The sequence below is a fragment of the Zootoca vivipara genome, chromosome 7, assembly GCF_965207765.1.
Source record: "Zootoca vivipara chromosome 7, rZooViv2.hap1.1, whole genome shotgun sequence".
Lineage (NCBI taxonomy): Eukaryota > Metazoa > Chordata > Lepidosauria > Squamata > Lacertidae > Zootoca > Zootoca vivipara.
Window position 1 is genome coordinate 60,563,230 of NC_142590.1, and position 12,189 is coordinate 60,575,418.

The 12,189-nt window shown below is 47.5% G+C and overlaps 1 protein-coding gene across 1 annotated transcript in view; it reads left to right on the forward strand.

The window, feature by feature from the left end:
• The first annotated feature begins 2,464 nt into the window (after positions 1 to 2,464).
• The window catches only part of WNT2B (Wnt family member 2B), a 48,579-nt gene continuing 38,854 nt past the window's right edge, over positions 2,465 to 12,189 (forward strand). The window contains exon 1 of the mRNA XM_035123782.3: positions 2,465 to 3,193. Within this exon, the coding sequence (XP_034979673.2) occupies positions 3,045 to 3,193 (149 nt within the window). The 5' untranslated portion in view covers positions 2,465 to 3,044. The remainder of the gene's footprint in view (positions 3,194 to 12,189) is intronic.

Genomic DNA, 12,189 nt, shown 5'->3' on the forward strand with positions numbered 1-12,189 from the left:
CAAACCATGCCGAGAAGTACACAGTGATGGGAAAACATAGGGCAAATGGATTGTTCTCCCTCTCCCCTCCCCCTGGACTCCTGCTAAATCTCTCCTGGGGTTTCCTCCAGCCCAGCCCAGCCCACCCCTGAGCAGATTTGGATATGTCGCAGGGCATGGAGGAGGGGAGGGGGGAGTCTCATTGCACTAGCGCTAACCCTTGTGCAAGTGCAAATATTTTGTCAGATACTGCCCCATGTTTTTCAATAAAGTTGTTTCAGAATATGGCTTCTGCATAAGAACATAAGAGCCTGCTGGATCAGGCCAAAAGCCCATCTATTCCAGCATCCTCTTCTCACCGTAGCCAACCAGATGCCTACTGGAAAACTGATGGAGATCACCCTAGGAATCACACAGCAGGACCACTCAGTATGAAGCATCTTTGGATGGACAAAGGTAGGGACAAAAAGAAAATGGGGACCATGTTACAAATTTATGGGAAGCCACATGAGCAGATAGGAGGCAATTTATTCTGTAATGCTATGCATTACTTTAATTAATTTGAACACTTTACATTTATATACTTTTTAAATGTATATAGTGTACAATGATGCTACAAAAAATAAGCTAAAATTAACAATATAATTTGGGGGGGGGGGTTGTTACTTAAAATGCTGGCTGAAATTATAAAAAAGATCTTCACCAGGCACCTGAAGGGGGGGGGGCAATTTGATCTAAGCCGGGAAGCAGTTCCACAGGATAGGGCCCACAGTACTGAGGAAGCAGCTTTCAGAGGATGCTAGGATGCATCTGAGCCATGGGAATCTGTAGGAGCAACTTTCCTGAAGACCTCAGTGATCAGGTAGGGATAGAAGGGATTAGGGAGTCCTTAAGGTATCCTGGACCCAAGTTGTTATGTGCCTTGAACCCTGTAGAATACAGGCAGCCAGTGCAAGCTTGTCAGTCCTGAAGTTGTGTACTGGTGGTAGTCTGTCCCCACCAACAGTCTAGCCCTGGCATTTTGCACAAGATAGAGTATCGGGACCAGATCCACAGGTAGCCCCAAATAAAGCACATTGCATAATCCAATACTGAAGTTACCAATGCATGAATCACCATGGCCAGGTTTCCCTGTCCAAGAATGGCAGAAGTTGGCATATCGACCACAGCTGGTTGAAGGCAATCTGAGTCATTGAGACTACCTCAACCTCCAGGGACAAAGATGGATCCAGCAGCACTCCAAAACTATGAACCTGCTGTTTCAGAGGGAGTTTATCCACATCTAGAATAGGCTACTGGCCAATCTCTCAGACACAGGAACTACCCATACACATTGCCCCTGTCCTCCCAGGGTTCAAACTCAGTTTACTGGCCTTCATCCAGTCAACAACTGCACCCAGATGATGTTGATGCAGATCATGCACAGACTCTCCTGACTCAGATGGTCTGAAGAAATAGAACTGTGTGTCATCAGAGTTCCAATGACACTTTGGCCCCAAACTAAGGATTGCTCCCGAAGGCTTCATAGAGAACTTGGTACAAGACTGTGCCTTGTGATGCACCATAGTGCAGAGACCACAAGGCTGAAATGCAATCTCTGAGTGGTCTTGCAGATAGGAGGAGAACCACTGAAAAACATCACCCCTCAATACTAATTTCATGGATGATATCAAATTGAGAGCTGCTGAGAGATGGAGATGGAGAAGCAGAAACAGAGCCACACTCCTTCTGTCTTGTTCTTGATAGGCTGAAACAGATCCAGATAATTGGTATTCTCCAGGAACTCCTTTAAGTGCTCCTCCACCACCCTTTTCACCATGAATGTATGGCAGTGGTGAGACCTGAAGAGCTCAGTGGTATAACTTTGCAGGCTCAATCCCCCATGTCTCCAGATACAGTTAAGACAGTGCCTGTCTGAAACCCTGAACAGTTGCTGCCAGTCGGTGTAGATCTTACTGAGACAGATGGAAGAAAGATCTGACACAGTATGCTATGTTTATGTCCCTGAACCCTTGGGGTTAACACCCTCTGTATTAAACAAGCCCTCTGCTTATGTGGCAGGGATGTGGGTAGGGGAGAAAGGAGTTAGGTACTGGAAGATGTTAAGATTTCTGGCTACACCCGTTTGCTTGGCCTGGGGGGGGGGGGGACGACGATTATGGGCCAGACGTCCAGGGTGCCCCTCAGCAGCAGCAGTCTAACTAAGCAAAGCAAAAGGATAAAGGCGGGGCCCCTTTCAATCCCTGGTCTAAAATTATCCAGCTACACCGCTGCAAAGCCCCACGTCTAATATCCAAAGCTCCAGCCTCCCGGCCTTTTTTCTCCCTCGGGGACTTGGATCAGGAGCGCAGGCTGAATGGGCAGCGACAGGAGAGGCGCTAGGACCTCCGGGGGAGGGGAGGTGGATGCTTGCCTGCGCCTGCCTATTGCCCAGTTAGGGAGAGTTCAGCAGCGCCGTCTCTGATCTCTTCTGGCTCTGGCTCTCAGCAGCAGGTGGTGCCTGGGAGGGAAAAGGTGAGCGAGCTTTCAGCGAGCGAGGGAGAGAGAAGGGAAAGGCGGGGGTGGGGTGGGGGACAGAAAGTGAGAGGAAGAGAGGAAGAGGCGTCCCAACTGCGTGGCTGTGCCTGCTCTGGCCCCAGCCTTGCCTTCGTGCCGGGGCGTTTTTGCCCAATGAGAGTCCACCGGAGGTGTCCGTCTTCCCCGCCTGCCCCCGAGCCCAGCCCTCCGGCGTGTCCTCCTCATCCCCCTTCCCAACAGATGCCCGTCCATGGGGCTGCTTGCGAAAGGCTTCTTCCAGCCCCGACCACGACCAGCAGCGCATCTTGCCAGGGAATCGGCCGGACAGCGGACAGCAGCCTGCGGGTGCAGGGCGTTTGACGGCGCCGCCTTCCCGAGCCGTGCCCACAGCAGCAGCAGCAGCAGCCGCCGCCGAGGTCTAGGTCTGTGCTGCGCTGGGCGGATCGATCAGGCTCCGCTCGTCGTCAGCCTCGCTTTCTCCTTCGCGCCCGGTGGTAGAGACCCAGGGACTTGTCCTTCTCGCGACTACCTTCCCTCGGCGGGGAATTATGCTGGGCTCCAGCCGCTGGGCTCGGATTGCTTGCGCGCCCGGGGACACTCGACCGGCTGCCGAGGTCCCCCGTGCGCCCTCGCGCCTCTGCTTGCCCTTGCTCCTGATGCTACTGACTCTCACGCCGCGGGCGGACTCCTCTTGGTGGTAAGTCGGCCCGACGCCGGGGGCTCGCACGCGCTCTCCTTCGGGGTTAGACGGCGGCTGCCGGCGAGGAAACTCCCCGACGTCTAACAACGAGGCACCGCGAAGCAGCGGTGGCTGCTCAAGGTTCCGATTAGCTTGGCGGTGCGCTGCTTGAGGCTGGAACTCTCAAAGCGTGCCACGGTGACGCAGTGCTCCTGAGCATGTGCAAAGCGCACGGTGCAGCGGCAGCAAGCGCCAGGACCTGTAGGAGTTGGGGAAGGGAGAGTCAGAGGGGCTTGTTCAAACTACTTACCAGTGATGTCGTTGGGTCATTTTAAACTCTGGGCTTAACATGTATTGCTTATAGTATTTATATTCCGCTTTTCAGGCGGACCTCACAAAGAGGTTTATCTATTATTACCCAGACGGTACTAATGCGTAGCATTTCAGTTAATTCAATATGAGGTTTAGTCAGCCCCAGTCCTGCTGCTTTTGAGGTCTGCTAGGTGGGTCCCTGAACTTTTATCCCGAAGTTCCCGATGGCCTGGCCCCTGTCCTTTCGACATACAAGCAGGCCACAAACTCCGTTGGTGATGACTCCTCGCTCCGGAGAAGCCCGCGGTGCCGAGAGGGGCAGAGTTTGGAGAGGGCGATATCGGGGTCCAGTTTCTCTCTCGAAGGGTTTCGGCTTATCCTTGGCTCCTTCTTAGCTTGGACAAGCAGAGAGGGTAGCGCTGGGTTTTTTTTTCATAAAACAACCAGGCGGGCTTGGAAGAGAAGTTGGGGTTTATTTATTGGGAGTGGGGGCGGTTGCGCTGCTCGGGAAGCCGGAGTGCCGGGGCGTCAGTGGACAGAACCGAGAAGGGAGGAGGACAGGACGGCGCTGTCAGATGGGAATCTTGCTCATTGATGGGGCGATTTGATAAGGACGGGGAAATGCCTACTTATTGAGTAATTTTATAGAGTTCTTTGTTTTCTTAATCGTTTGATTGTAAGCCACTCTGGAAGGACATTTCCTTTCGAAAGGCGGCAGATAAGTTTTAGGATTCAATTTTTTTCTCCTCCTCCTCCATAGGATAAGTGGCTGCAGAGCAGGTGCTCTAAACCCCTTGCACACCGACAAATGCCCTGCTCTAAACACGCTTTCGAGAGCATGATCCAGCCAAAGCTAAGCCCACGTGCAGCCCCATCCTTACTCCGGAGTAAGGCCCACTGGGGGAGCCTTCCAGGCCGTTTTTTTCAACTGACGGATTCTGCACGTCTTCCCCTTTGGAAAAACGGGCTTCGATTTCGATGGGCTTTGGACGTATCCTGCTCCTAGTCTCAAAAGCGACGCCATCCATTAAATCAGAGACCACGTCGTAAAACTGGGAGCCTTTCTACAGTCTGGCTGCCAGATCGTGAGTCTTAAAAAAAAAAATCCTTCCAGTAGCACCTTAGAGACCAACTAAGTTTGTCATTGGTATGAGCTTTCGTGTGCATGCACACTTCTTCAGATACTGGAAGGAATTTTTTTAATTTTGTTTCGACTACGGCAGACCAACACGGCTATCTTACCTGTAACTAGATCGTGAGTCTGTCGTTCTAGCTTGGATCTACCTGCCTGCTCCAGAAGCTAAGGCAGATGTCTGAGGTCTTGAGAACTGCCTTTTCAGAGAGAGGGGGGTGGGGGGGACGTGCCGGAAAAGAGGGGTAGAGACGGAGGTCCCTTTCCAGCGCGTACCTGGCGATGCAGGGGATCGAAAGCGGAACCTTCCGCACGCAAGAGCCTTGACACTGAGCTATATGGCCTGCAAGTGACAGCCTTATGATGGACTGCTCTTCTATTGGTTCCTTCTCTCGATCGTCTCCTCCTCTTTTTACCTACCTGCCTGTGGACTCAGTCGAGAGTCTCGTGGCACCATAAAGGCTCACACCTTTTATTCCGGCGTAAGCTTTCAGGTGCTAGAAAGTCCGCTTCATCAGATGTAAAATGGAATTCTCCATTGCAAGTATAATAATTATACCTGGTGGAGTAGGAAGTGGGAAATGAGATGCAAGAAAGCGCAGAGAGTAACTTTGCTACAGCGAAATAGAATGTGTGCGCAAGAAGCGCGCGGGGTGTGTGTGGTCATTTCCCCCAAAGAATTTTGGGGACTGTGGTTTGCTAAGGGTGCTGGAAATTTCAACACTGCGAAGGGTTTGGATTACAGCCTTATCGATTCACCATCTCGTCCTCTTTTCCATCCCCATTTCTGGGATGTCAGCTATCTACTCTAGTCACCCCATCTATCGATCTGTAAGATGTCCCTACCGGTAGATATTTCCTCTCCGTCAGGCATGGGGAGCCATTGCCCTTTATTTCCTCACTGCCTGAGTTGTGTGTGTGTGTGTGTTAATTCACCCTCCTATTCATCCTTTTAGCTACCTTGAACTCTTTTACTTCCCCGATGTAGTCCGCCACTGCTGTCATTTCGACTTGCCCACTCACTCGCCCAGATTTAAAGCTCGCCCCCGGCTGGGGTTGGGGGGAGCGCTTTATTGGGCCCCGGCCACCATTGTCTTCGACGGGGAGGAGTGGGAGCGAATCCTCCAGGCGGAAGGGCACATTCCCGTCGGGCCGGGCCGGTGATGGGCTACGCGGCCCCTTTCCAAGCTGCGGGTCTGACTCCCACGACGTAAGCCAAGCCTACAGCCTGTTATTGTTAGAGACGCTGCGGCCGGCGTAAACATGACTTGAGCCTTGTTGATGACAGAGCCGCTTTAATTTAAAACTGTTTTTATTGTTCATACTTGGGAGTTAAACAAGAGCTCCTTCTTAAACGGGAACAGCTGTCAGTCTGCTCCCAGGTGCGAAGGCTGCAGAGAGTGGGTTGTTTCTGCAGTTGCGGAGACGCGGGGTCAGTTCACAAGGACCGAATCGTCGCTTGAGGACCACAGCATCAAGGGATGACTTCCGCGCATCTGATTCATAATTTTCACATTCGTATCTCGTCCTTCTTCCACGGACCTGGGGAGCCCCCATTGTTCTCAACACAGATACATCCAACCCTCTTAATTGTCTTCCACAAGATCACCCACTGAGTTCCGTAATTGAGTCGGGATTTGAACCTAGGTCTCTCCAGAACAACACTCTAAATCCACGGGATTAAAATTATTCAATTTGCTGGGGGTTGAGCGGGTTTACACGTGCATGCTCATCACTTGAGGACTGCAGCATCAAGTGATGACTTGCGTGTTCAAAACAGACCAGGACGCCCAACCAACCACTGCCCCTCATCCCCTCTCAAACGCCAGACTTTCTCCGTGGAACTAGATATGCACCTTCCACTGCCAGAGATCAAGGTCCGGTTCACACGTGTGTGTTCAGATGAGTGTCGCTTGAGTGTCTAGTGACAGGCACAACTTGCCAAACACACTGCTTTTCCAGGCGTCTGGTTCACACATTCACCCGCAACTCCAAAGTACAGTACCGTCAGTGATGCTCGGTCCTTTCACTTTAAGCGGTAAAGGAAAGATGGCTCTATATTTCCCAGCGATAGCGACATGCCAAATAAATACCCTATTCAGGGGGTGGGAGAGAGAGAGAGAGACATTTACGATGGTTAGATGATGGGAGCCAAATAAAGACATCTGTTTGCTTCCTTGGAATCATCTGCGTTTAGCACATACTTAGCAAGGAAAACAAAATGTTGAATAAATAGGAGTGCAGATTTGAAGGCAGAACGAATATAAACACCTAACTGCAGCATATATCCGAGGTTTTATTCAGCTGAAGTCATCTGGTTAGGGGTTTAACAAGGCAGCCCTATTCTCAGAAGTAAATCCCACTGTGTCCAATGGGGTTTTCTCCCAGGTAAGCGTGCAGAGGTTGCAACCTTGCTGGAATTGAGCTAAATGGTATTTGTTTATTCTCGAGAAAGCATCCATAGGACCGGGTTGCATTAGGGTGTTTCTTAATTTCATATTTATAGGCAATATTTTTTGTTTATTTCTTCCATGATCTAAAGGCATTTTGATTTTAGAAATCCGACTCCGGATTGTATCTGTTTCCATGCGCCGTTTTTGGATTCTGAAACCCAAACGGTGTTTTAAGCTAGTGCTGCTAAATTTAGGAGGAAAATCCGTAGCGTCACTCACAGGAGGGGATTTGGGTGAGAGGACACTGGAATGCAGGATGGGGCACGAGACGATTCCAAAATTCATCCTAAAGTGTGAAGGCCATCTATTTAACACAAAGAAGAAAATCGCAGCTGCAGCGCCCCAGATACTCTCTTATTCTTATTCTGACCATTTAAAAGACGGTTCGGAATGCACCATATTAGCCGATTCCCAAGACCCTCAGTGTTGAGACTGAGGCTGTAAATTTACCGAGGAGTAAGTCCCATGGAACCCAGTGGGACTTGCTTCCGAGTAAGCATAACTAGGTTTGTGTTGCTATTCGTATTAAAATACATTTTAGCCTTAATGTGCAACCCAAAGCGCTAGCTTCTAACTTTGCAATGCCTGTTCTGATGCGATCCTCTCCGTTTTTGCGTGGTGTGAAACCCAACTGGGAGCATGGTCACCCACAAGTCCTAATGGCTCAGCTGATCTAGTAAGTCTAGCCCCTTGGAGCTGGGTGCTATTCCACACCCACCCCTCGAAATAGCAGCCGCAGAGATTTCCCGCCCCTGGAGTCTTTGTGGCTTTGGTGGTTTCCCCACGAGGCTATAGGTTCTCCACCCCAGTCCCCAGAACTAAAAGCACCTTGCCAATCTGAAGGTAATGCTCTTAGATGCTCTTGTCTTCAGAGGGAGCTATCACTGAAACATCTGCTATAACTGGGGGGGCTGCAATGCTACCCCTGCAGGCTAGAGGAGACTTCCTTCTAAATAGGCAATTGTAGGAAATTAGGAAGCTGCCTTCAACTATTGGTCAGTCAGACCACTGGTCCTTCTAGCTCAGCAGCTCTCCAGGATTTCTGGCAAGGGCTTCTCCTAACCCCATCAAGGAGATGTCAGGAAGCAGATGTTCTACTATTGAGTTATGGCCATTCTCCACAACATAGGATTGCACTGTAAACATCAGTGTCCAGCTTACTTTCCCACCAATGGGTAAAGCCTCTTGAATGTATGGCGACTTGGAGTAAGGACTTCTCTGCAGTTGCATTCCAGTTACTAAACTGCCCCCCCCCCCAGAGCAGGCATCCCCAAACTTCGGCCCTCCAGATGTTTTGGACTACAATTCCCATCTTCCCCAACCACTGTCCTGTTAGCTAGGGATCATGGGAGTTGTAGGCCAAAACATCTGGAGGGCCACAGTTTGGAAATGCCTGCCCTAGAGCATGGGTAGGCAAACTAAGGCCCGGGGGCCAGATCCGGCCCAATCGCCTTCTAAATCCGGCCAGCGGATGGTCCGGGAATCAGCGTGTTTTTACATGAGTAGAATGTGTCCTTTTATTTAAAATGCATCTCTGGGTTATTTGTGGGGCACAGGAATTTGTTCCCAAAATATAGTCCAGCCCCCCACAAGGTCTGAGGGACAGTGCTGAAAAAGTTTGCTGACCCCTGATCTAAAGGCATAGTTGATGGCAACACTGATGGGATTTCATACAGAGTAAAGTTCTCTTAAAAGCTTATGTTACTTGCTTGGTTGGCTATGTTTGGATCACTTTTAACATTTAGTCTAGCATTTTAGAATTTAGCATTTATGTATTGTTGAATTGATTAGCATTATGCTCAACATCATAATTGTATTTTATAATTGGTACTGATATTGTTTGACTCTTATATGCAAACTGCTTTGTGGTCACCTGTGAAGGAAAGTGGTTTACAAATCTCTACATATTTTTTATTGTGTGTATTATTGCATTTATATCCCACCATTCCTCCAAAGAGCTCAATGGTTCTCTCCTCCTCCTCCTCCTCCTCCTCCTCCTCCTCCTCCTCCTCCTCCTCCTCCATTATCTCCACAACAATCCTGTGAAGTAGGTTGGGCTGAGAGTTGGTGACTGGCCCCAAGCCACCCAGTTAGCTTCATGGCCAAGTGGGGATTGAATCCTGGTCTCCCAGGTCTTAGTCTGACACTCTAACCACCACACCACACTGGCTAACAAACCAGTTCCTATATTTCTATATCTCCCATCCACAAAATAGATACAACTGCTTGGATACAGGTCATCAGCAGGAAACCTCATTACTTATTGCCTCATTCCACACACACACACACCAACCCATCCAAAGATACTGAGTCAAGGCTTATCAGGTCTTCAAGAATGAAAAGCTTCAAATCTCTCAGCTCAGGTGGATATCTGTATGACTTGCCTACATAGGAAAGAACAGAGGGCAGCGGAGCCGGCAGTGGTTGGGGGGGGGAGGGGAGCCCTCTATTCTTAGCTCTTTTAGGAATTCAAACTATAGTTCATTCAAATCTGGATACTGAGCACCTATTGTGTTTTCATAACTTTTATTTATCAATTAGCTGGTTCATTTTTACCCCAGATGGCTACCTGAATTGTTATATATATATATATATATATATATATATATATATATATATATATATATATATATAATGCCATGAATACATACATGGTGCTTTTACAAAGAACAAATATAACATATTCCTGCCCCAAGGATCTTACAATCTAAAACATGACTCATTTCTGATTTTGATTCAAAGTAAACTTTTTATTAAAGTTACCCCAGGCAGGTTCTTTATTCTTTTTTCTTAGTGAATTCTTAGAGACAGCATTTTAGCTGATGTACTTGAGAAAACAAACCAATGGTTGGAAGATTTGGGAGTCCTTGATTCCAGGTACCCTGGCTGTTTTCTCTTCAGCCTTGTTTCTTATTAATTAAAACAAAACAACCAAAGCTTGCGTTAAAAACAAAGAAATAAATTCATACATAAATAATAAAATGGAGCATAATATTTGCCTTTTCTAACCCTTTCAAAACTTTCTTATAAAATTTCACCTTTCTTTCAAGCCTCCTGGAGCTTCAGCTTCAACTTGGCAGCTATAAGACACATTTCACTAAAACAAAAAATCAATACGAAGAGTGGAGTGAAATAATGGAGGAGGATATTTTTCTGAGGTTCTCCAGCAACTGCCCCAGATAATCAGAGGTCACACACACACACACACACACACACACACACACACACACACCGTTGTCAAAGAGGTGGAGGAAGACCTGTCAAATGTATTCATCCTTATCTGGTTTTTGACATTTTGCCTTTTAAGCTTCCAGCACTTTCCCTGTTTAGCTGGCTGGATTCAGTGTTTCAGCCCTCATTGACGAATGCTTCTGCTGAGTGGGGCAAAGATGGTCTCTTATGTGGAGAGTGTGACTTCCACAAAACTGTTTCCTTAGCCTTTCAGACCTTTAAAAAGAAAGGCAGTATCACTGATATTGCAGCACTAAGAGTGGGTAGCATATTATCTGATCTAGACTGCCACATTCTTGAGGAGATAGATGATCTCCACACTTGTGCCTAGAGGAAATGCTCAGCGTTTTCTCCTGCCATTTTTTCCCTGAGGCAGAATCATAGAAAGTACCGAGTCAGTTCTGCGCTCTGCTCTGCAAGAAAAGGAATTCTCAACCAAATGCTTCTTCTAAACAGCAAGGAGTTATGAATTTTCAGTGACGTCAGGGACAGCACAGATTGCTTCACAAACCAGCTCCCAGGAATTGTTGGAACACCAGCATGGTGGTTTGCAAATGGATGTGTATATAAGAAACTTGTAACTCTAAATAAATGTTATTTGCAATACAACAGAAGCTCAAAGCTGTGGCAGATGGGCTCCATAAGGTGGGTGCAGCAGCTTTACCTGGGGGATCCTCTCTCAGTATTGTGGTTGTGGTTGGAGAACTTCACAGCCTTCTGAATACTGTGCTTACTCAACGGGAAGAGAGCGATCTATATAGAGGTGATATTTACAATGCCTTACAAATACTCCTTGATCAAAGTCCAGATTCTCAAATGGAATTATGTTGGTATCTCTGATATCAATACTTCCTTCTGATGGGACAAGATCCCTGCTGCTATAAACATTTACCTAGAAGTAGTCTCATTGAACTCAGTGATACTTACTTCAGAGCAAGTATGCATAGGATTGTGTTGTTAGGGTATAATCCTACACACACTTAACTGGAAGCAAATCCCCCTGAATTTACAGCACAGGTGATCCACTGTGACTATACTCCCTCTATGAGTCCAAACTTGGATGCAAAATCCATTTACATACACATCTCGGGTGGGCGGGGGGTCCTCGTGTTTTATTAATTAAAATAAACCAAAACAACAAATGCTTCCATTGCAAAAAAAAACAATAATACATTCCTAAATAAAAAAATAAATTGGGGCATAAATAAATTCAGTCTTTGCCTTCTCCAACCCATCCAAAGCTTTCTCATAAAACTTCTCCCGCACAGCAAGTATCTGTCAAGTCTCCCAGAGCTCCAGCCTTACTTTGCCAGTTAACTAACAGTTGCAGCAACACAGACAGACAGACAGCAGGACTGGCCCAAGACATTTTCATTCCCAAATTGGAAAATCCATAGCATGATAGTCAACACAAAGTTTTACCCAGATTGAATTCACTGAGCTTAATGAACATGATTAAGTTAGTCCCATGGATTTCAATGGGTCTACACACTGAGTGAAACTTAGCTGAATACCTCCCATACAGTGTATGTAATCGATCATCATCATGGTTGATCAGCGCCCACCGGCACTATCTCAAAACATGAAATGTGCCAACTAGCCCCAAAAGTCTGGTAGTCCCGTCTTAAGATATCATAACCAGTCTTTTTCATGATGGTTCCTGAGATCAAAGAGCACTTTAGTCTATATTTGGATACAATTGCACACCATTTTGAATGAAGCTGGAGGAATGAATCGTTTAAAACCACTGATTTTAACTACGGATTTCAAAACTGCTCTGATTTTTTGTTTATTAGAATTCCCAGGAAACACTGAGTAAGAGGCTGCCAGTAACAACACCCTTTGAAGAGCACCCAAAAAGCTGTTGCTTGAAGCAGATACCACAT